The sequence below is a fragment of the Artemia sp. Qi Xiang Cuo genome, chromosome 7, assembly GCF_049724085.1.
Source record: "Artemia sp. Qi Xiang Cuo chromosome 7, ASM4972408v1, whole genome shotgun sequence".
NCBI classification, from domain to species: Eukaryota; Metazoa; Arthropoda; class Branchiopoda; order Anostraca; family Artemiidae; genus Artemia; species Artemia sp. Qi Xiang Cuo.
This window is the reverse complement of record NC_142800.1, coordinates 39405648-39431759: the sequence shown is the minus strand read 5'-3', so window position 1 is coordinate 39431759 and position 26112 is coordinate 39405648. Positions and strand designations below refer to the sequence as shown.

General features: G+C 35.3%; 1 protein-coding gene across 1 annotated transcript in view; it reads left to right on the top strand.

The window, feature by feature from the left end:
* The window catches only part of LOC148950263 (mitochondrial import inner membrane translocase subunit TIM50-A-like), an 81655-nt gene that overhangs the window by 50191 nt on the left and 5352 nt on the right, over positions 1–26112 (top strand). The window contains exons 3-7 of the mRNA XM_089091535.1: positions 4481–4600; positions 6789–6896; positions 14237–14368; positions 16611–16734; positions 21122–21225. Of these exons, the coding sequence (XP_088947661.1) occupies positions 4481–4600; positions 6789–6896; positions 14237–14368; positions 16611–16734; positions 21122–21225 (588 nt within the window). The remainder of the gene's footprint in view (positions 1–4480; positions 4601–6788; positions 6897–14236; positions 14369–16610; positions 16735–21121; positions 21226–26112) is intronic.

Sequence of the window (26112 nt, the reverse complement as noted above, 5' to 3'; positions counted from 1 at the left end):
GATTTTCCTTGTCGACGAAGTTACGTTTACTACTTTTGGCGGTTGTTCGAAATGGTAGCATCCCAAAGTATACATATAGTGCCTTCTGGCTAGTTCAAAGTCCCCCACAACGTACCCTTAAAGGTCGAAATTAATAATATGGGTTGCTCTTCAGATATTGCTTTGCTACCTTTTTGAAGTCCAAATGCTCATGTTTGTTTTGATTTAGTTCAACATCCGCCTAAATATTCTTTAAAACCTTCACCTTAATTCCCTTAGCTTGCGCAGTAGTAATAGTTGTAGCAGCATTAGTAGCAGTATCCGTATTGTACCTTTCGTCCCTTCAACGTCCCCTTAAACACACGCTGGAAGTTTCAATTTAATAAATACTATCAACCGTTTCTGAAGCATTTCTGATGCGTCCGTTTGACAATCTGCGTGGGTATGGTGTGTATCGATTTAGTTCCATACAATTTCTATAAGTCCCAAATTTTTCCCCTTAATATTCCTAGTTTTAATAGCAGCAGTAGTAGTAGTATAGCAGTAAAATTAATTGTAGTAGCCCAAGCTTTAGTGGCAGTAGTAGTAATAATAGTAACAGTAGCAGTAGTATGAATAAATGCAATAGTGTTAGGATTCAAATTTTTTCTGCTGGTTAGTTCAACATCCCTCCCAACAAGACTCGTTAGTGTTAAATTTAGACACCAGAATGCCCTTAAGACATTGCTATTACGCCAGTTTGACAACCTGCATACAGAGGGCGTGTTCTGATTCAGTTCATATCCCCCATCGATATGTGCATGCACATATCGTCTTTTGATTTAGTTCAAATTTCCCCTTAATACTGTAAATGTAGTAGTATGGTAGTAGTAGTAGTGGTGGTAGTTGTATTGGTATTGGCAACATGCAAATATGGCCTTTTTGATCATCTCCCTTATTATTTCCTTAATTTTCCAAATTAATACACTCAGTCATTCCTGTGTTGCATCCTTTTGACAATCTGTGTATACATAACGTGTTTTGATTTAGTTCAACACTCCCTTCAACATTCTCTGAAAGTAACATTCGTGGAAAGTAAAGTTCAAACATGTATACCTTTCTCAATAACATATGCTAGGTGTAAACAATGAACGAATTGCCTAAATTACAAGCTATGTCCCGAGGACTCTGGGGAGGTTGACATCCCCAAAGACATAATTACTGGACCTTTCAACAAGGTTGAACAAAATAGCTCTTAAAAATTTCGATCGGATATTTTGTGGGGAATGATAGGCTTGGGGGATGTGGCTGGTTGCCCTCTATTCAACTTTGACTCTTAAAAATGGCACTGAAACTTTCAACTCCTAATCAAATGAGCTCCATCCGATCCAAAGTTTATACAACTAACCGTTCCATAAAAATCTTATATGGCCTGGTCATACCTTACAACCCTTGCCAATGGGCTCTGGGGGATTGTGTCCAACTTAAAAGCATTGTTATATTATTTTTAAACTATTGGTAGCAAAATGGCTATCTCACAATTTCAATTGAATGCGTTTTGGGAAAAGAGGATGTCAGGGAGGGAGGCTACTTGCTCTCTATCATTTTTGACTCTTAAAAGGGAACTAGAACTATACATTTCCAATCGAATGAACCTCTTCTAAAGTTCACACGACCACCCTTTCCATAAGAACCTTATACGTCCCTGAGACAAAAATTACAATCCTTACCCCCAGACTCCGGGGGATTCTATCTACCCCAAAGGCCTTATTATATGATCTTTGGACTATTTTTGAACAAATGGTTATCTCAAAACTTTTATCGGATGCATTTGTGGAAAATACGACGTGGGGGGGCGGACACCCCCAATCCCTTTCACTCATAAAAAGGGAACTAGAACATCTGATTTCCAATTTAATGAACACTTCCTTTCCAATTTAATACGACCCTTTCTATAAAACTTTATATGCCCCCAGGGCGTAACTTACAACCCTAGCCCTGGGGGGTGTGGGGGGTTGTCATCCTCAAAGACTTAATTTTCGGACCTTTTGTCTACGTTGAACTAAATGGCTATCTCAAAATTTTGATTGGATGTGTTTGGGGAAATGGTGGGCGTGGGAAGGGGGTTAGTTGCCCTTCAGTAACTTTCGACTATTAAAAGGGGTACTAGACCCTTCAATTTCCAATCAAATGAGCCTATTTAGAAGTTTTTACGACAACAAATGGCCATCTCAAAATTTCTATCAGCTGCATTTCGGGAAAATACGGGGTGTGGGGGGGTATACACCCGTCGATCACTCTGAATCTTAAAGAGGGCACTAGAACTTCTGATTAACAATCCAATGAGCCCCCTCCGAAGTTTATACGATCACCCTTTCCATATAAATCTTAAATGCCCCCCCCCCCAGGGAATAACTTATAACCCTTGCCCTGAGGGCTCTAGGGGAGAGGAGTTGTAATTCTCAAAGACACAATTTCCGGACCTTTCAACTACGTTGAATAAAATGGCTATCTCAAAGTTTTGATTGGATGTGTTTGGGGAAATGGTGGGCGTGGGAGGGGGTTAGTTGCCCTCCAATCACTTTCGACTATTAATAAGGTCACTAGCCCTTTCAATTTCCAATCGAAAGAGTACTTTTCGAAGTTTCTACAAAATCCTTCGATACGTAGTGCCCTGGTCTAAAACCAAAAAACTAAAAAAAAAAAATGCATTGTGCTTGTGCTCATATCGCTCTTTATTTAGGCAGCGCTATTGCCCTGCTTGTGATTACACCCTTAAGAAAATCTCTGTCTAGCAAAAGATCCTAAAGAATTTTTTGGCTAAAACCTATCTAAATATTGGTTAATTTCTATAATTTAGGGCCATTGCTCCTGGGGTTGTTCTTTTTAACCCCGAAGGCATACTTATTAGACCCTTGAACGTTGCTGATCAAAAAGACTACCGCAAAATATGGAGCTAATGTCATGGAACTTCCAGGGGAAGGGGGCTGGTAATATTTATGACCACAGGAAGAAGGCCGGTTGCCTTCAAACCCAAAATCAAATTTCAGCCCTTAAAAAGTGCATTGGAACTTTCAGTTTCTAACCGAATGAGTCTTTTCTAAACATTCCTTTGCGAAAGGATTGGAAAAAATTGTTTAGGACTGTTTTGGTAGTAGAATATATATTTATATATTTTTTTTCTTCTACATTAGCTTCCCAAAAGTTTTTAGGTGATAAGGAAAATACGCTTTTAGGACATTTTTAAGTAGCGATGTCCCATGACTTTTTTTTATATTAGGCTACTCTTGGACCAAAGACTTGTGGTCGCAAGTTTGAAACTGATCAGGGACATAAAATTCTTTGGCCTATTTCCCAGTGCTTTGCCCTCTTCGTCATAACCAAGTCTTTGATCCTTTTGATCCAGAGAATTATCTCTGAAAATTGCGAGCAAATTGCACACCCAGCCTCAAATAATCTGCGTTTCTCACCATAAAACTCATGTTTAGAAAATTAGTGATTTACCCCAGGACCTGTGCGACCATGTCATCCCTGGAATCATATCTATTGGACCCTTTTGAGTATTTTGAGGAAAATGTGTGTCTCAAAATTTTGATGGGATATATTTAGGGGCTACAAATAGGGTAGCAAAAAAGGGCATGGAAGGAGTACGGTTACACTCCAGACACTTTTGATGCGAAATGCACTAGAGGTTTCAATTTCCAGTCGAATTAGTTGTTTCCGAAGTTTCCACGGCCACCCCTTTCATACGAAGTGACTGCGAAAAAAAAAATAATACGTTGAATGTTTAGGGTTCTTCACCAAGGCAGCGTTACGGCACTGCCTCTAAAATCTCGGGTCGGATTTGTCGAAATGCATATTTCAATAAATGAGAATCGAGCTTGTTTTGGGTTTTTGTAATTCTTGGTGACGCTGTAAGGCCAGAGGTGCTGACAGTTTTTAACTTTTTATCAAAACCATTTTGAAGTACTCCCTCATCACTTTTCCATACTCATTAGTATGGTTTTTAAATTGTCAGTGATTCATCACAATTTTTTTTATTTAATATTTCTCCAAAAGGCCAAAATAACACTGTGAATTATAATCTATAATAAAATAAAGAAATACCAAAAAGAAACAACACAAAAATAACTATATACGCTATATAACAAAAGTAATTTTAATCAAATATTAGAAAAATAAAAATCCTACTGACAAATTAAATCTTTAGGCCTACATCAAACTTCATTGAGAGCATTCATTTGAGCTAGTACAGTAGTAAGGTCAAACTTATGCACTAATTTATTGTGTTGATATCAACGGGGTAAACAAAGAAAAAACGTACAGCATCTAAATATGTCATGTGTCGAGCCCCACAATGTTTTTCTGGGAACAAAGAAATCATTTGTTAGTATGTCTAATGTTTTTTTTTTCGTATTTCTTTTTCTGTTATTTCATTATCGTATTTCATTATCTTTATTTTATGCCCCCTTTTGTGCCATTTTTAGTGGAATTTACTGTTTAGAATTTGTTTATTTTTCAGTCAATTAAAGACCCATCAGACGAGCGACTGCTTCCTAATCCTCTGACAGAGCCTTATTATCAGCCGCCGTATACTGTTGTATTAGAGTTAACTGGAATTCTCGTTCATCCAGATTGGACTGTAAGCTTCTTTAGATTTTGTTTTATCATTTCTCGACTCTTTACTTACTGCAAGCTTGAATATAAGCCAAAGTATATTGAGCAGTTCTAAACATTTGTACCACGAGTCTCCCGTAATAATGAGAATGAGACCTAGCATGTTAAAATGACAATATTGTTCCATTGTAAGCAAAAAGGAAGAAAATGGAATTTCTTTTTACGATCTTATTATGTATGAAATTAATTTAAAAACCAAAATTTTTCTGAGGGAAGTAAAGAGCAAAGTTGAAACTTAAAACGAACAAAAACTATTACTTCACAGCCTGTCTAACAAATATTGATAAAACTGGTGCAAATAAACCTACTGGTGATATTTTCCTATGATCGTAGGTTACTTCTTCTTTGATAGGAACTCTATAACTGCGATGTTGGTAACCCATAATTTGCGTTGGCACGGACAATTTGTTTATCATTTTAGTATAGATCAAAGAAATAAAATTTGAGATTGTCTTCGGTTATCAGTTTCTTTTTTTAATGTCTGACATTGTGATGATAACTCCTGCTATTTTATTTTGTATTGTATTAGTACATACAGCCAATGTTTGGGATTGGTGAGCATCTGATTCTTTTTTTCAGCCAGGGGAGGAGGGGTTGGAAGCAGCCAAACAACTTTTTAGGCCTCAATTTAAAAACGTTCCTGGAGGAGTCCTTTGGACTGATTCTGAGAGGGGTAACTCTCTCCCAAAGCCGTCTACTCTTTTTGAGACCGCACTGGCTAAGTATGATGAAACACAAAGACGTAGCGAAGGTAGAAATGAGGAGAATGGCAGGCAGTGAAAAAAGAGAGTATAATGTAAACATTTCGGTTGAGACCTCCGCTTGCCCATCCCGAGTACAGAATTTAGGATAAAAAATACAGATAGAGGTCCACAAGACAACATAGAAGAAAAAACCTAAAAAAAAAAACGCTAAAACAAAATGGTATTTTCACATAATATTGTTTGAGTAATTGCCAAAGTTTGGTTAATTCAATTATTACGGTTGAAAGTTTCACAGAGAAAAGTGTGGAGGTACGGAAGACAGTATTTTAAATGTGTTAAGTATTATTCTTTGGTTTGTTCACATGTGTGTTTTTGTTGTGCATATGGCCACTGGCCGATAGTCCACCAACTTCAGTTTTCAGGGATTTTTCAAATAAAATGTAAACAAATGTTTTTCTTTTCAAGTCAAAAAGTTGCCAGCAGTAAAAAAGTATTATCAACAATGAGAGCAAACATACAGAATGAACCAGTCCGTACAGAATTCACAAAACAGAGCAAAACACTAAAATCGTATATAATCACTGCAGATAGACGGAATTGACATCAGAAAAAAACACGACAAAATCAAATAGAATCACAATCAGTGAGAGAAGAGAGTTCAATGCAAATATTTTGATCGAAACCTCCTCTCAACTGTCCCTAGTACAGGGTGAAGAATAAAAAAAATATATATACAATAGGACAGATGATAGGTTTTATTGGGCAATATAGAATAAAAGATTTTAAAATCAAAACGTAAACATTTTTCTATAGAAAAAGACCTCTTTTGTTTTAGTGCGTCTTTTAAGGTTTGTCCTTTTTTTTTATTATGATAATTTTAAAAAAAAACATTTTGATGCTCCAAAATTTATGGGTATTAGTTTATTTGTAAAAACATTCATGCATACAGTATAAATTAAACTGCTTGTCACTCATGTATACATAAATAGATTAGGCATCTAAAGCAAAAGAGAGTGTAAATTCATAATCATATTGCGTTTTGTTTTACAACCAGATCAAAGTATTGTATGCTGAAGAGTTTTATTTGAAACTGAACATGCCGTAGAGACCTATTAGGCTATTGTTGGTTGCAAGTGTGTGCAAATTGTTGTCACTGCGTAAGTGATACTGGGAGGACAGACTGAAACATTTTCTGAGTAATTGCGAAAGTTTGGCGAATTCACTTCTGGGAGGATGTACCACTACTCTCAGTGTTTTGGAGGCTTCTTCTAGGGACTTAATTATTGGGTTTGGAAATTTTGTAGAGAAAGGTAGGAACCGAAGCTCAAAGAAACTAATCTTGCTTTCTGGAAAATCTGCTGCTGAAGCTGATAAATAAAGCACCATAAAAACGTGCCAAACTTTTGAAAAAAGGTGGAATGTGAAACTGACTTTCAAACTTTTTTTTAGTACCAAACCGGATGGCGGTTCAAGAAGCGACCTGGTTTAGACTTTTTTTTGTCTCAAACAGGTCCACCAGTTTATGAAATCGTTATCTACACCCAGGAAAATGCATTCGTAAGTAACATTGGCTCAACGTTTGCTTATTCATTTTTAATAGATTAATATATTTATTTCCAGCCAAGATACTTAGCATATAAATAATAGCAGGAGCCGTTCTAAAAGAAGACATAATAAACGTACTGGGGTCGAGCGGCTTCTAAACAACTAACTAATTACGAAAACAAAACACTAACAAAAAAGACATTTGAAAAGGGAGCCAGTGAACAAACTCTCTCGTAAAAAAATGAAGTAAATAAAAATGGAAAAGCCATAGGCACAATCAAAGGAACTTTGAGACCTGAACCTTCCGATCCCAAAAATACTTTTTTATTTTGCGTTTAAAAAACTGTTGAGGTTCAGCCGCCCTAATACTTGCCCTAAGAGAATTCCGTACACTCGGTCCTAAATACTATATCTGAAAACAGCCTCGCATACTGTTGTGATGCTCTATGTGAAAATCCCCAGCGTTTCTTTTATTATAACCATGTACATTTAAATTACTTGTACAAAGTGAGCGAAATATTTCAGGAAATTCATCATTCCAATATTCATAAGCAAAAATAGCGGCTTGATAATCTCTCGGCTGGCCTACATTCATTATTTTCAGCTTCTTAAAACATGAAGACATGTCATTATTCTCTTTCACATATCCTTCGATTAGTCTTGCTGCCTTGTTTTGTAAAATCTGCAAACGTTTAAAATTTGACTAAAAATTATTAGCCCATAAAACAATCACGATAAATGTAAGGACTAATCACCGAATGATATAGCAGACGAAGAGTGTCAGACGGTAGAAAATGTATCAGCCTCAGTTCCAACTCCTCTGGCCACTTTTGAAGCAACCAAGTCACTGTGTTGTTCCCATGATATGTGACAATCAAAGATATCTTACACATTCAACTTGCTGCAGCGGTTTTTGTGCAAGGAAAACTTTTCCAGCAAAATTAGGTGGTGTTCCTATACTACTGTACCCTTTAAAATTCGTTTTATTTACATTACCGGGGAAAAAGCGAAAGCTTGTAAAAATATAAAGTTGGCTCAAAACACTGCTCACTTTTTTTAATAGAACCTCCATACATTGACTAGAGAAACTAATAGCAGTAGCATTGGCAAACGACGTGACGCATGATTCCGGCAAGTAAAACCTCATGCTATCAACATATAATAAATAAAGAGTGTATTTTGTGTAGGGCTTTCGTCTTTAGCTTACAAGACTGTAACTGCAGTGTTCTGGAGATGTATTTGGATTTGAACCGTTCTTGTCCCAAAGCATACGCTAATAAAATATTTAATACGCCTATTTTAGATTGTTAAATGAGTAGAATTTTTTGATCCTGGGTTAATCTGAACTCTCCTCCATTCCAAAATAGCTTGGCATACCCTCCCTTGGAAAAAAACGAGAAAGATATTGGCTAACAACCCTCTTTGCTTCTCAGCAGTCATAATAATAAAAATGTGGGTAATCTTCTCCCTAGTACTTTAATGAAATGTAGATTTGCTTTGCATTAACCTAGATTTGCTTTGCGATAGCTTCACAAACTTCCATCAAACATCGATGTTTAGTTTTTGTAGTTGTCTATTGAGTTATGCAATGCGTAACACAGTGAAGCATATGACCAACACAAGTAACCATAAATAAGACCTGGTATATCTCCCCCCCCCCTGACGGCCTCGGATCGCTTCTAAAGACTAAAATGTCATTTCTGCTTTAATAGAAACAAGATTTTAAAAGAGTATTAGAATACCAATGAAGTTTAAAAAAAAACAAAAAAAAAAACTGGATATAAAAACGTTTGTAACAATTATAAATTCATATTTTTTTTACGACCCTTGTTTTTGTTAAAGTTTTCATCCTTTTAGAACTATTCAAGTTTGAATTTTTGTTCAATGTGATGTTAGCTTGATTTTCGTTTCCTTTTCTTTGTATATGTATGTATATGTATAGTACCGGATGCCCGACGGCGAAGCCGCTGGGCCCTGGCACTCGGCAAGCGGCAGGCTTCTATAAATGGATTCTCATTGTTGCTTGTCTTCTAACCGCAGATAATTTGCTGTCTTTTCATACTGCAGTCATTTCAAAGATATTTATTATTAAAACAAGTTTGATATCTAACAACGAAATCCATTAAGCTGCAAACTTATGGTTTTCCTTCTCAAAGTTTTTGAATTGTTGTAACCCCTTGTTAAAAAATATACAAATATTTTTGCAATTACCAGCCATCGGGCACTGGCATTCGGCAGGCTTCTGTATATGGATTCTCATTGTCGCTTGTCTTCTAACCGCAGACAATTTGCTGCCTTTTCATACTGCGGTGTTTTTAAAAATATTTAGTTATTACAGCAAGTCCGAGTTCTAACAGCAATTCCACTAAGGTTCAAACTTTTGGTTTTCTTTCTTAAAGTTTTTGAATTGTTGTAATCTCTTGTTAAAATATATACAAATATTTTTGCAATTACCAGCCTTTGGAATCCAGCACTTGGTACGCGGCAGGCTTTTATATATGGATTCTTATTGCCGCTTGTCCTCTTATCGCAGACAATTTTGTCTTTTCATACTGATGTCTTTTGAAAGATATTTGACAATTACAGCATGCCCGATTGTTAACAACGATATCCACTAAGCTTCAAATCTTTGGTTTTCTTTTTTAAAGTTTTTAAATTGTTGTAATCCCTCGTTTAAATACATACAAACATTTTCAATTACCGTTTTTTGGTCTTTCAGCAATTTAATGTCTTTTTATACTGATTCTGTTCAAAGATGTTTGATTATTGGAGCTAGTCCGATTTCTAATAAAAATACTTACTAAGCTTCAAACTTTTGGTTTGTTTTTTAAGTTTTTTGAGTTTTTGTAATCCCTTGTTAAAATAGAGACTTGTCATTTGCAATAATTGCAGATTTTTCTTTTTTGGGCCTTCCTACTGACATTATATTACTGGTTGTGTTCAAAAAGGTTTTTGAACTCTTGTAATCCGTGACCAGAATATATACAAATATTTTTGCTACTGCGAGTTTTTTTGCTCTTTACTTGATTAGATGTCCATCCATACTGCAGTCTTTTCAAAGATTACTGATTATTAGATCTAGTCCAATATTTAACAGCAATATCTCCTAAGCTTGAAAATTTTGGTTTTCTTTTTTATGGTTTTTGAATTGCTGTAATCCCTTGTCAAAATAAAGAATCACCATTTGTAATAATTGCAAATTTTCGTCTTTTGGGCCTTCTTACTGTCATAAAATAACTGATTATGTTCAAACCTGTAAGCTTAATCACGTAGTAAGTTGATTTTATCAAACAAAAAACAAACTAATTTTATAATTTTCTAGTTTGAATTAAAAGATTAAAATTACTGCTCAGGCACCGTAAATATTTTTGCAGTTTACATAATAACTTTAGCGATTCTGAACTGAACTTAAAAAAAAATCTCAACTTGTTTCGCGTCTTAAAACATTGCTTATACTTATAAGAAAAGAAATTCGGTAATGATGTTTTTTCTAACAACGGTTTCTACTAAGATTCAAACTTTCAGTTTTATTTTTTAAAGTTTTTGAACTGTGGTAATCTCTTTTTAAAATATATATAAATATTTTTGCTATTACCAGTTTTCTGCTCTTTGCGCACTTTAATGTCTTTTCATATATTTGTTAATTGTTCAGGAGGAGGGACACAAACGTCTTTTTCTTTCAATGAATTATCATTTTTAACACTTGTAAATTTTCGCTTTTGGGGTCTTGTCCCATTTGATGGTTCAGGTTGTTGATTTTCACCCACCGTGAATTTGATTACAATGCTCTTTGCTTTATCTCTCCTTATTTTTGTCTAGTCTTACATTCCACAACCATAATGTCAATGAAAGATACCTAATCCCCATTTATAATGACCTTTACCGATCCTTTATTTGATGCCAGCTACCACTGTAAAGCTGACTACAGTTTGTTCTTTACTGTAACAAAAATAATGGAGGAGATGAAAAATTTAATTGGTCCAAGATTTTTTGGGATAATTTTTACACATAGTAATCAAAATTTAAACAGCAGAAACTTAATGATGTATTTGTAGTTTTAGTTACTATCTACTAAAATTCAAGGAGTTTGTATTATCGTAAAGTGCACACACTGGCGATTCCATACATTTAGAACTTCCTTATAAATAATATTGCATCTAACATATAATTATCCCAAAGTAGATGTTGTCACATAACCACCTACCGGGACCTCCCAAAAACTGAGTGTTCCGCTAAAAAAAAATTTAGCTTTTCAGTGGTAGGTAGGAATCCGAGAAGGTAGTACCAACGAAAATGTACCATGCAGGTTACACATACAAGACCTTAGTATGAACACAAACCCGTGTGTCTATGACCACCGTTACAGACTGAGAAACCACTTTAACAGTATCTCTAAACTGAGTATTAGGTTAGTATCCTTTTTTTGTTGAATTTTTCTTTTTTCGAAGCATTTCTTCCTTCTTAGGATTCAGTCAAAGCAGCATTACCCTCACTAATGTTTTTTTATCTTTTCAATTGGCTTTTTTGAGGCTGGAACAGAAACTACCTCGGCCTCTCACACGTTTTTATATAATTATCAAAAGCCTCTTTTACTGGAGTTTCTTTTTCTTTACGTGCATCACTATCGCCTTCGTTCTTTGTTTGTTCTATAGCACCTGAAATGCTTTCAGAGCTATTTTGAGCAGTTTGTTCTCTCTCTATGCTGGGATCAGAATCCTGTAATCTGTACCTACAATTGGTAATTCATATGTTGTGGATTCTTTAAATCTTTTTAATAGCCCACCAAGCTGATATTCCACATGAGACTGGAATTCCAATCATTAACATTTTTGCATGGAACATGGTTTTTCAAATGATTGACATCGTCGTTAAATTTTTCTTATGTTAAGGAATTGACGTCATTGTTCTGACACTTTAGAACGAATATGATGTCATGTTGTCTAAACTGCATTAATGGTTCTATAATTTGGAATAGCTTCCTAACTAAATATGGCGTCATACTAACGGCATTGATGTGATGCATGCAAAAGCAGAAATTAGATTGATGATGCCAAAATATACTTAAGAAAAATTTCGTCAAAAAAGACTGGAACACCATGAACATCAAGTCTTGTTTTTTTTTCAGTATTTATTCTTATTCTATTAGTTAGTAAATTGTAAAGGTCGGGGAGGTACTTGATATTAGAATTTGATATTTTGATATTGTATGACGCGATACTTTAGGCAAGGCAAATAATGCCTTTTTAAATAATCCCATGCTACATCAACAAATTGTAAGTATGAACATCCAGAAAAGTCAAGTATATAAATCAAGAAAAGTCAAGTAAGTCAAGTAAATGTAAATGAAAGAAAGCCAAGAACATTTAAATCAAGGAAAATCAAGCACATGAAAATTGTTCAGTGATAAGATTGAATTACTTCTTAGTATACAAATTGACAATTGATATCCACGCAGGCTACAAAAAAAAAATAACTGCTACTTAGATGTTCTGTTCAAAGATAATTGATTATTACAGCAAGTCTGATTTCTAACAAAGATTTCTGCTTAGCTTCAAAAATTTTGGTTTTCTTTTTTAAGGTTTTGGAATTGTTGTAATCCCTTTTCAAAATAAATTTTTGAATCTGGGAGACGATAGAAGAGAAGTTCCCAGTTTCCTCTTTGAAACTGATACAATCCTTGATTTTGTAAACTGTTCTGGTCCCACAATTCTTTCCAATCTGCAATATCAATTTGAACAAGCTCACACTCTGAAATGTTACTGAACGTTCGTTTGATTGCCTTTAGAGCCGTACTGTATGGGCACACTATCTTTTTATGGAGCCAAGTGACCTTTCAGGCAACCGCCAATACAAGCTATAGTGCATACAGTCGATTTTAGACTAAGTAGTGCCTCAGGATAATTTATTATAGTATGGACGAAATTGTATAAGTGTCAGAAATGGCAGATTTCTATGCATTCAGACGGCTACGTGACAACTGTGCCTCGTACCCTTGAGAATTCCCCTAGAAATTACTGAAAGAGTATTCACCTTTCTTAGCCAATCCAATTGTGTCAGTAATAAACCAGTATTTCTCAGAATAATTATTTCTGAAGACCTGGAAAGCTGCATATTTTAGTGTCATACCGAAAGTCAAGATACCCCATTCCAGTGATCAACTGAGCGTTGTATCTACCGTTCTCTGTTACTACAAAGTGCACCTTCAATAGATCTGTGCCAATATGGTTGCATCCGGGGTCGCAGCACGGCAGTATATCTAGTGCAATTGTACCACTTAATTATCAAATGATTGGACGTGATTGTTTGTTTAAGCTGCATTTACATAATATAGTACGCAAAGGTTACAACTTAATCCAGGTTTAACAAGCATGTGAAGGTTGGAATTCTCGGATTGCCAGTTTCTGCTGGAGTTTACAACCTACATCAGGTCTGTCCTTAAGTATTCCTATTTCCTGTTTGAGGCCCCAAACCCAAAACACTGCTTACGCGTCAACAGAACTAAAAGATGTTCGAAATGGCGCTAGTAAAATCATATTCGAAACCCGCTGCAGCATCTACGAAAGTGCCCCTGAGCTCAACTTACTCACTTGATTCGCTCGAACACGTGATTTAATAGTGAAATTTGGGAAAACGCTATTAGCAAACGAGAAGCACCGATCTATTCTTTTACCCTCTCTTTGTTCCACCAAATGAAAGTACAGCAGGTACTTACAATCTTGATGAAGAATTAAACCCAAGTATAGTGGCATATCAAATACCGTTAAGTATTGGGTTCCGTGAATCTACGTATAAACAAAAATATATTAATATCAGAATAAATTAATAAGCCATTCAAGTTCTTTAAAAGTTGTTGGTATTTGGGGGAATCAAGTGCTTAGCTGCTTTATTTAAGAAGTAAGCGTTTCACACAAAAAAATGAACTATATTCGAGCACTTCCTCGGCACTTTGATTCCTTACTTATGTAATGCTTCAGGTACAAGTGTTTCAATTATTTTGCAGCACAGCTTATGAGACATAAAAAAACAGTAAAATGGATTTTATTATTCTCCTTGTGCTAGAAACGAAAAAGCTTGTCTGAAGAGTTTCATGACTTTTGAGGAGGGCAAGATAGATTTTTGGGCTTTTTCCACTGGCAATTTTCATTGGATTTTAATGAGAAATCATTTGTTGAAATTGAATATCTCTCGGCAAGTGGCGCTGGCGAATAAAAATTTACTTGTTGAGTTTTAAGAGTGTTATAGCCATCTATGTTTTGGGCGTGACAGTATCTTCTAGATTGTGTGGCTTATAAATGGAGGAAAATTCCTCTTTGGCTTTTCGAGTTTTTTTTTACATTTTTATTTTTTTTTAGACTGCTTTCCCAATCACAGAAGCTTTGGATCCAAAGGGGTATATCATGTATAAATTGTTTAGAGATCAAACCAAATATGTCAATGGTGTTCATATGAAGGACTTGGGTTCTCTGAACAGAGATCTTTCGAAGGTACTGTTTCTGTAACATTGTTGACCCAAACGTAGGATGTAAAGTGTCCAAGTGTCCTTCTTCCCCCTCCCAAGATATAATTAAGGGACGTCTTACGTTTGAATCTTTTGATTCTGATCAAACAAACAAAAATTATACAGTGGGGACATCGAGCTATGGTTTGCCACTGACTTGAGAAAAAATTTTGGAAACTTGCCCAAAAAAAAACGACTTGAAAAGACTGAACTCACGAGCCTTTTGAAATAGCGTTTTCATTCTGCTTTTTAACCAAAAGCAACGAATGGATATTCAGCTTTTCAGAAAGCTTGCTGGTAATTTCCAGACCCTAGTTTTTGTGTCGATTTCAGTTGAAACTTCTAAAATTTTAGGCAAAAAAGTTTGCTTAAAGACTTACATTTAGAAAATCTTGCTAACAGTGAAGGAAGGAATCTGTACGAAAATGAGTAAAAATCATTTCAGAAAAATTACCAGTTAGGAGAGGAAAAACCTCATTGAAAACAAAACTTTATGACAGATACTCTCAATTTTAACGTAATTTAAGAAATGTTGTTAGTTTCTTCTTCTTTTCATCTTCTTTAGACGTTTCCTTTAGCTTCCTCCTTAGAAAGCAGTTAGGATTGTTATTGTCAGTTTTTATATTGTTGTCCTTGTCTAATGACCTCTTGTTTTTGCCTTGCCTCTTCACAAGACCTTTATTATTATTCAGCGAAATAACACTGCTCCTTTTGCAGTTCTTTGTTTCTCATGATCAGGGATCTCTAGCTCTGAAGGGGCAAGAGATTCAAACTAGAAATTTTTCCTAGGTGTGGGAATCGTGAAGTGGGGCAGAAACAGTCCCTGTGAAGTTTATAAAATTTTCCGGCAGTTTGACATAAGATGTACACAAGATGTTTTTTTCGGCAGAGTACGCAAGCGGACATGAACTTTCTTATAAACCAAATTGCTTCATTCACTTAGAATAATTTCGAAATTTTTCATAACGCATCAAGTTTTTTTTTATATTCTACTGGTAACTTTTTCTTCCAAACAAGGCAGAATGTTTCCAACGCGGATAGACAAATCTTTTTCATCTAAGAACTGGAACAGATATCGGTTTTTCAGAAATAAAATTCCTTCTGCGAATCTCTATTTTGAAGTTTTGAATTTGCGAATTCGCTACATTTTGTCTCAAGTATAATGTCCTAGCTTCGAAGCTTGACTTTTGGAAACCGAATAAATTTGAATACTGATCGAACTGTATATTATCTCCCGAAACTTAAGAAAAATGTTCATATCTCATAAATTTGGAAAGAATAATACCGGAAATCCTTATTTCGGAACAGAATTTGAGATTATTTTTTTTTTTCATTTTCGATTTTGATGTTTATTATAATTTAGACGTTTAATATCATGGGAAATGTGCAGTATTTATGACATGTATAATTTTCATTTGGAACTTAATTTTGAAGCAATAAGTAATTATTTTATAAATGAATATTTTTTCCATATAAATGTTTTCCAACTAAGTATTTCCAATTGTTATAAATAATTAAATGTTATAATTGAAACAATTTTAGTTAATGAGAAACCACCACTTTCGCTAAGTTTACGCAATATACTGCTTCACGGATATTGATTAACCGCAGTAAATAGTGCACAGTCTTAATACAGGTAAAAACAAAAACAATATAGTTACAGAGTTTGATGATTACTTCGTGCACACAGAACTTATTTCAGAAGCTCTCTAATTACACGTTGGCTTTACAAATAATAACTTAGTATAGTCAAACGCATCTGCCAACATGAGACGGAGCATAAACATTTATTACCCTTGAGATATAGCTGAAAGTTTTGCACCACAACTGTGGTCCACGGGTCAGAGTTGCTGTAATACTCTGCGGGTCTTGGTATTGGAGTCTAGTTGTAACTAACCATGATACGGTTTGTTCTTATTCTGGGAACTCGTCCAAGCTGCTTTTTCATGCCCTATATAGTTGGTGAGTGTGAAAAGTGCGTTCATGAAAGGTCAAACTTGGCATTTAGTAACTAGTTAAAATTATCCTTGAATAATTGCTCGAGAAAATCGCTCGTTTGTCCTCCTCTCCTGCTGACAGATTAGTATTGAATAAGTGGCAAGGAACTTTTTTTTTTAAATTCTATTTCTGTAATTTATTACTTATAGGAGTCTAAGTTGAGTCAGGTCCAAATATTTATAGTTTAATTGTCTATATTCAGAACGCAATATTTTTCCTTTTTCTTGTAGGTAATTGTTATTGATTGGAATGACAAAGCCTTAGCAAATCATCCAAGAAATCTTCTGCGGCTCAAGAAATGGAATGGTGAAGATACAGATAAATCATTGATTGACCTTGCTTTGTTGTTAAAAGGTCTGTCTTAAGCAGCTTCTCTAGAGCTTATTTCGTTCTGTAAATACGTTCTAAGCCCACACAGGCTGTACATTACGTTTGACATTGAGAAAACATAAGTAAAAAAAATAACCAATAAAAAACGAGGGTGATTTTCAGCCAGTAAATGAAACGAAGCGACAAGACAAAGGCAGATATTTCGACATGGACCTCTGTCAAGTCGTCCCTGGTGCTAAAAAATAATACAGAAAAACTAACCTTTTGTAGTGAACTTTAACAGAGCAGAAGAAACACTCAAAGAATAAACTCCCGATTTTTTAAAGCTAACTATAAAATTTTAGTTTTTTTTTTTTTTTTTTTTTTTTTTTTTTTTGTGCACCGAAGACGGCTTGAAGAAGGTCCTTTGCGAAATATCTGCCTTTGTCTTTTCGCTTCGTTTGATCCACTGGCTGAAAATCACTTTCGTTTTCTTCGTTCTTTTTATAATAATATTTCCATTTTTTTTTGTCAAACGTTCGTCATATATACTTCAGCGAAAAAAAATACCTCTCATTTTGGATTCTATATAAAAAGCCTTCCAACGGAATGTCGAATACCACAGCTTCTGAGCTTCTTTCTAATTAAATTGATCAATGCTGCTTTCTAAACACTGTCTTTTTATAGTTTCGTGCCAGGTTGTTGATCTTAGTAGAAAAATATATACGCAGAAGAATCTTTGCTTTTGTATCTGCATTTTAAATTCATATCGAGGATTTTATAAATATTCAGGTTTGCAGTTTTTAATTTCTTTCACCTTGTATTTCTTCTCCTTTTTTAGGTTTAGTTGTACAAGAGCTCTATAAAAAAAAATGCATGTGCCTATGGCTGAATTTGTTCCTAAATGCTTGCTATTCAGCAGGATTACCAATATTACAGGATTCCTGTCTTATTAAAAGGATTTTTAAAGCAAATGATAGGCTGGTAGTAACTGGTTAAATATAACAAGATTTGATCACTTTGACTGATATCCTTCAGCCTTTAATGTTTTTTCTTTAACCTAGAACCAATTGGGGCAACAATTAAGCTTACTAGGTTGTTCCTGCTCAAAAGTTAGTTTGTACGCATAAAAATAGGAAAAGGAATAGAGGCTGGATTCGGCCAATTTTCTTGTCAAATTTTGCCTTTAACCCACCTTTGGGTTAAACTATTAAGTACTGAGGACAGTGAAAATGGAATGTGATTTTTGAATTGGTTACCTGAAAACTTGCACAACCATATATGCAGTTTTTGGACTAGCGGGCGCTACATAAAAAAAAAACAAAAAAACTTGAAGTGAAAAACCAGCAAAAAATAAGCTAAAAGCAAAAGACATTAAACAGCATAAGAAGTTAGATGCTAATCTTTAAGGTACTTGTATGATATAGCGCCGACAACTCAAGTTGTTCATCCAGTGACGCATTTTAGAACCGATTTTTTCGTTAGTTTCTTTCAGCTTAGCGTGAAACAAGACAAAGAGAAGTCACAGATTAGATGGGAAATATATAATATGGGCTATATATTTGAACATTAGGGGGGGGGGGGGTTAAAGTATTTGGACAGGGCGAAATTAGAAAACAATTCTTATTGCATGATATGCACAATAATTATACCAAACACATTAGGCATGCAGACCCGCTATACTTTACCCCCCCCCCTAGTGTGGAAATGTATAGCCCAAATTTGTTTCTGAAGTATTATATTTTTATCATACTTAGGTATATTTCATTAGGATTGACTGCCAGAGAAACAGGTTCTACTTAAATGAAGAATATTAAGTCGGGGCTATATAATACAAGTACCATCCTTAAAATCGAATAAACAGCAAAAGCCGGCAAGAATCTAACCTCTATTCTTCTTTTTGTCTTTATGTGTGTACATTGGCCCTTGTAGCTACAACTAAAAATATGGTTTCATATTAACCTAAAGGAGATTACAAAGGAGTGACTCCCTCTACCAAGCTAAAGGTGATTAGGGAGCTGGTTTTGTAGCTAGATCTTTCCAGCCCCTTTTCACATTACGGGAAAGACTCTTTAATCAGTGGAAAATGAGTACTGCAAAATTAGTCAATTAGTTGTCCAATCCTTTGTCTAAAATTACTTGCTTTTTATAAATTTCTTCCATTTATCGAAAATTTAGTTAAGTCTTCGAATGATTACAGTAGCTTAAGCTTTATGAAAAATAAGTTTACCCACCACCCGCTACGTTTTAGCTGTGAAAAATTAAAAAAAAAAGATTTTTATAGTATAATAAAGAAACAAACTAAAAAATAATAAAACAAAATATAAATCATCAATAATATAATTCATCTATGAAAATTGAGAGGTACTCTTTCCTTTAATCGACAAAAGGCCATTTTCCAATAGAATTTCTTTTTTCCTTTTTCTGCAAGTAAAATAGTTCTTTAACTCAAACTAGGGAACAGTATTCAACCGTCATGACTCAGCCCTGAAATCCCTGACCTCAGACATATCCTTGGATGACGTGGTTGATACTATTGTCCCCTTATTAATTTGGTTCAGTTAAGTTTTTGAAGGAGTCATATTGAATTTTAAAAAGGGTATAATGAAATGGAGGATTAGTGGGAGATGATATCAGAATATGCTTCAGAGATGAAAGAAGGGCATCCCTTAGAATCCGAAAGCATATCACCTTTAGTGTTCTGGAAAAGTCAGCTTCACAGCAAAGATCCTAAGTGCCTAAATTACATTGACTTTCTGCGTTTATACTTCATGGTTCTGTACTACCCAACTTTAGTGCAACTGTAGACAGGGAATTCTCCAAGTTTGCCTGTATAAAAACCAAATCGATAGGTTCCTAGATACTTTGACTCCAGGACTTTGATACATACATTGTAACTTGTACAACAGTCTTCAAACTTTGTATATTCATATGTCATTCCACCAGTTAGCTAAAGAAGGAGGATAAAATAATTAAGAAGTGCCTGAATCATCAAAGCGTGGTGCTTCAAAGACGGAGGAGGATTTGTTAAGACGTTTCAGCCGATATAAGAGCTTTAGCGAAGGTCAGATTCTTGTATGGTATACCAGATATATATATATTGGAATAATTAATACTATGTATGAGAACAGTGTTGCTGCGGTTAAGGTAGGAAATGAAGTTGGTACCTGATTTTGTATTTAATCAGGAGTTAAGCAGGTTGCGTTCTTTCCCTATTTACATGGATCATTTTGATGGACTTCTGTCCTAAGGAACACGGCAATAACTATGGGAGAGCATGGGATCATATTGGGAAGTAAAATTCTCCTATGATTAGATTATTTGACTGTCCTACATAAAAATGTCAGCAAAATGAATATTTTTTGGAGATTTTTAAACTTCAGGGTGCAAAAATAGGCTTTAAAATCAATGTTCAAAAGACTAAGTCGCTTAGATTGGAAATAAATGGAGGCGAAGAGGGGATGATGGGTAACGAGAAGATCGATCAAGTGAATAGCTTTGCTTACCCGGCTAGTATTATTAGCAAAGCTGGTGGGTGAAGTGAAGACGTTAAAAATAGAATAGCCCAGGCCCAGGGTGTTTTTCTTCTATTGAAAAAAAGTTAAAAGAGTAGGGAGATAAGTCTGCAAACCTTGATCAGAACATTGAAAGCTGCAGTGATGACTGTGGTCACGCATGGTTCTGAAGCGTGGGTGCTTTAAAGACGGAGTAGGATTTGTTAAGATGTTTTCCCTAGGAATTTTCTACGGATTCTTTTGGGTTCCCGTCTGACTGACCGTATTTCAAATAATAAGATGCCATTCTTACAACAAATGTATTTTTAAATCTAAGGGACCAATTTGTCGATTTTTTCAATGAAAATACCCTAAAAAACATTTTCAATGAAAATACCCCCCAAAATGGTATTTAAAGTCTAGGGTGTACAAACCCCGCCTGCCCCATCCATATTGATGCCACTGACCTCAAGAAATATCTGTGCATATTAGTAAGTATTGTTTTTTTCTTAACTAGGACTTTTGCTATTTAACTATTGAAGATGCTTTGGTTATTACTTTGATTGTGGGTGACTTTCTTGTCCCAATATGATTTTAGAAAAAAAAAATTAGATACAGGTTTCATTGCTCAAAGTGAAATGGTGTATCTTGCAGTTTGCGATTAAAATTTTCAGTTGTCTATCCAAATCCATTGATGACATTTGGAGGAAGGTATTGAGACAAGAAGGCTTCAATCGTACCTATAATTAAATATAAATTCAACTTACCGGAAGAATATCATCTGCTTTTTAAGGAGTAAAAATGCAGAAAATAGATAAGTCATTTGTAAGTATTTGTTAGATTAGTTTGCCTTGATCAAATTTGAGAAGGGCCGATTGGCGCCTGTTAGATTGATTTTAAAAGTAAATATGTTTTAATTTGATTGTATTTGTTTACAGCAATCGCTTCTTCCGGTGTTTCTGATGTTAGAGAGGTCTTAGACTATTATAGACAGTTTGATGATCCATTAGAGGCTTTTAGAGAAAATCAAAGAAAAGTTATGGTAAGCTAATCTTCTTTCTTTTTCTCCATAAAATATCATAAGTAGATTATATTTTTTCTCACTAATCTTTCAAAGTAAAACATCAGCTGGCTCATTGGCCGTGGAGTAGTGAAGATTTTGGTATGGTCTTATTCTTACTTCGGAGCCGCTGTGTTCTTAATTATCTCCGTTCTCCTTTAATACCGATTCCTAAAGGTACTTACATGTACAAAATACTATGTAAAATATCAGTATATTAGTTGAAATTCTAATTAGATTATTGCAGATTAATTAAGCATCAAATGTTTTCCTGAGGAATTGGGTAAGGGTAGTTTTAGCTACTCCTTTGACTGGCCGTATAACAAACAGTAAACAGCATGATAAGGTATGATCCCACTTTCTAGAGCTACATTGAAAGAAAGGTTAAGATTACGGATGAAGGATAACAGATTACCAAGGAATTGCGTTTTTGGCCTTCTGTCGCGGCCAAACGAAAAGCAGGTCGTCCCAGAATGGGATAGGAAGAAGTAATAAGAAAGGATTAAAAGGAGATTACGAAGAAGGAAAAAAGAATAGGAAGGGGCAAAAGGGATCATTGAATAGATTGGAGATGGATAATGCACAGATGCGTTGAACTCAAGCGGCTTTGTATCACGGTGCGTTGTTTGTAGTAGTGGTAGCAGCATATATAGTTACGTCTTTTATTCAATCAAATTTTCAAACACCTTAGAAAGGAAGAAACGCTAAATTGACAATCTTGTTTCATATACAATGTAATGAGGGATGAGAAGCAAAATATAAATTTTGTTAATCTTCAAATTCCTAGTTCTGTAAAAACCTCTTATTCTATTATTCTCACTTCTACCTCCGAGCACTAATAGGATCTTGTAGATAGTAAATTTGTAGGTCTCTCTTGGGCATGGTGTCTTCTCACGTTGTTTTGATCAAAGCTTTTAAAAACCTAGAGGACCTGTTACGAGGTATATTTTCCAGTATGGACGAAAGTAGGTGGTATGTAATCATCGAGATACCCAATTATATATACGCTTGTATATATTAATTTGTTAGCTTTCTTTATATTTTTTTATTTTATAGTAGTAGCCTATATATAATTTCGGTTCTCCTGTGCTCTGCAGAGTAACTTCGTTATTTAGAAAGCGATGAAATAACTTGCGTTATATTATGTGGAAATTTTACTGTGATGCTCCGCTTCTCCTCCCACTCTCTCTTCTTGTTCAGTAAAGTCTTTGGTTTTTGCATCTAGTTGCTCTCCTCGTAAAACAATATCATAAGTCTTGAAAAACTATTAATTTTTTCATTAAAATCTTTTTTCCCATAGGATTATTATGCGCAGAAAGTCTTTTCGAACTGAAATAGATTCAATTAAGAGTCTATTATTAGATGTCCTTTTTTAGTAATTACTTTATGCTAAGGGAAACTTTCCACTTCATATTTATTTTCATATTTCAGTTTTGTCGTACTAGTTTGTGTGCTTTTTCATGTTAACCTGTTGATTGATGTGAACATGTATCTATTTTCTGGCCTTTTCGTCATGTGATGCGAGAGTTCGCCTCAATCTTACGCAACCAACATGCAATAAGACCTCATCGCACCTTTCTGGCCCTAGGATTAAAACATTTTTTGGATTACCGAAGTCAAGCTGCTTTCAAACAGTTCGTATTAACGAACTGGAAGAAAGGAGCGATTCCGTCCAATAGCGACCGAAACTCTAAAATAGGAATTTTGGTAACAATACATCAAGTTTAATGTACCTATCAAAAATTAAGTGCCTGGGAGTTTTTGCGGTTTAAAAAAAAAGGGGAAGCACCCTCAAAAAATTAAGATATCTTGATGAAAATTGCACCACCAGATTCAGCGTATAAGATGAACCTACTGTAGAGGTTTCAATATCCCATCTACCTTTTTTTGTCAGGGTGATAGTATCAAACCAGTGGTCCTAGAAGATTTAGAGAGGGCTTATTCAAACGGAAATTAAAATTTATAGTGCCCTTCTTAAGGGACCAAAAATATTTGAGGGCAACTAGCCCCCCCCCCTTCCACACCCCTTTTTCCAAAAGGTCATCTGATCAAAATTTTTATGTAGCCATTTTGTCCAGCATCGTTAAAAAGTTCAATAACTATGTCTCTGGGGATGACATGATCCCCTACAGCCTCTGGGGAAAGTGGTATCAGTTATGAAATTAACCAATTGCTTACATCTAGGATATTTATTGGGACGTATAGACTTTTTTCAGGAGGTGGGTTGGGGATTGTGCACGGTGTGAATTTTCCATGGGGGGGGGGGAAGTTTCTGGGAATGAACTTTCCAGGGGAAGAAATTTTAAATAAGGGGAATGTTAGAACTTTTGGTCCTGTTTTTTTTTCAGATAAATGCCCTTCCTGTTTTCTTTTCTTTTGGGTTCTAAAATTACTCTTTTTCCCCTTTGTAGCAATTTTTTTTTTCTCTTAATAATTGCTAGGCCATTTTTCTTTCGTCATCTGCATAGGCTGTATAAAACCACGAGGTTTCAAGTGTGTAGTTACGGATAACTCAACTATGCTAAAGTTAATTTAAGATACTAAGTTTGGTCCGAATTATCGGGGGAGGGGGGGTTGAAAGAATGGGCATAAAGTTGATTCATTCGAAGTAAGGTGGTAACCGGTAAGGATTTCGATTGGCTGGAAAAATGTGTCTGCCGCCCACTGTATAGATTCGGCTGAACCGTCGAGGGGAAAAATTATTATTTTATATTTCAGTTCTGATACACCTGTGATTTACGTGATTTACGATCTATATTTACGGAACAGTGGTGATAAGCGCGGGCATTCCAGTACAGTATTCAGCGCCAGCGAGGCTTTCCCTCCAGTAAGTGGTGTAGCACCATTTAACTCCAATGTCTGGTGACACCCGTAGCTTATCACTACAGAACAGTGGTGGCAGCGAAAAAAGAAGCTATTGACAGCACTTGTAGCAAAAGAACAAGCTTTTCCGAAGATACGAGTGAAAATTAGCCTATAGCATAGGCTATGGGCTGTATAAATCTGCACGGAAAAACAGATTTGAAAGATTGCGAATTTAAAATTTGATCAGCCAGGCTCCTACCTAGGAACGACGCAGTGAATGAGAAGGGTATAACCCCCTTTCATCAATGTTTGGGCTGAGCCTAAACGCCCAAATATAGAAATAAGAGGAAATTATAAAAATCGACCGTTTTTCGCCGGAATAGACAGACAACTGAGATTTTAAGAATAAAAAGGATTAACGTGAAATTAATCGAGTTTTGAGTTTATAGTGGGGGAATCTCTCCGTATTAGAAATACAGGGTTTAAGAACGGATAAGAGAAAGCGAAAGTCGGGCTATCATTTAAGTGAATTGACAAATTTGAATATAATCTTCAGTGACGAAGGTTATAAGATTACTGAAGACGGTAAATTGGGAAAATTTGTCAAGTTTGTGTGCACACTGGATAAAGAAGGTGGGAGGCACCTGTCCTATTGAGTAATCGGCTTAAGAGGAGATTACATTGAAAGTACTTGTATCCAGGGAGGATGCGTGATTATTTTACAAGTTATTTCCCCTCTTTGATTTTAGTCCAGCCATTCCACTAGTGGAATATTTGCGCGGTTTTTCAGTTTACTTTCTTGTTCTACCCCTGTTAATTTGTTTCTTGGATATAAATTTCACTCGCGTAAAATTGATTGCTGTGAATGAAGTCCAGATATTCTGGTTATTTGAAAAATTGTTGAATCTCACTACGCGGTGCTAATAATTCATAATAGTAATTGTGTACCATAATTTTTGCTTGCGGCAATTGTTGAACTTGCCACGATTGACAAATTAACTAACAGATAACATAATCAGGAGAAAGATCACCCTGTTAAATGAGGGGGGTATAGACTACACAAGAAATATATAATGCATGAAAAAACAAGACAAAATTACCTCTCAGAGGTTGGGCAAAATGAAGGTGATTTCTGAGTTAAAGATAATATAGATAGAGAACGAACAGATTCAGAAAATGAATTAAGATGAAATAATGACAAAAGGAATCAAAGTAGGCCGAGTAGCAGGAGTAGTAGAAGCTCAATTTCCAGCAGGGGATCGCGGAAAAATACTCATGTAGACATGACGCAACATATATTAAATTTCATGAAGGAAGAAAGGATAGCTAGAGAGCAGAAAGAAGAGACTGATAGAACAGCCAGAGAACGAAAGGAAGAGGCTGATAGAATAGCCAAAGAACGAAACGAAGAGGCTGATAGAATAGCCAGAGAACGAAAGGAAGAGGCTGATAGAATAGCCAGAGAACGAAAGGAGGAGGCTGATAGAATAGCCAGAAAACGAAAAGAGGAGAATGATAAAATAGCTAGAGAGAAGACAGAGAGATCACCAAGAGTTTAAAAGAATAATAATAGGCCTAATAGAAGCCCGCTGAGAAATTTCAGAAAGTGATATTTTATCAAAACTAACTTCTAGGCTATCTAATAGTAATAATAATTTGTCTGAGAATCAATCGCGAGAAAATGAAAATTACCAGACTAAATGCTAAAACGGAAAAATATGCAACTTCGTTAACAAGTCGGGGAGGTGGACCGGTTGAGGTGGACCGGTGGGTAGACAAAGTTGATTCATTTGAAGTAAGATGATAATCGGTAAGGATTTGGATTGCCTGGAAAATGTGTCTGCCGCCCACAGTATAGATTCGGCTGAACCGTCGAGGGGAAAAATTATTATTTTATATTTCAGTTCTGATACACCTGTGATTGTGAATACAGTAAGATAACTTTCTATATAATCTTTGACTTTTAAACCAAGGTGAAGTCCGGCAGCCTACGTAAGGGCTGAGATTATATTATTTGTAGTAGGAAAAGAGTTGCGTGACATACCGTCATTTATTATATCGACA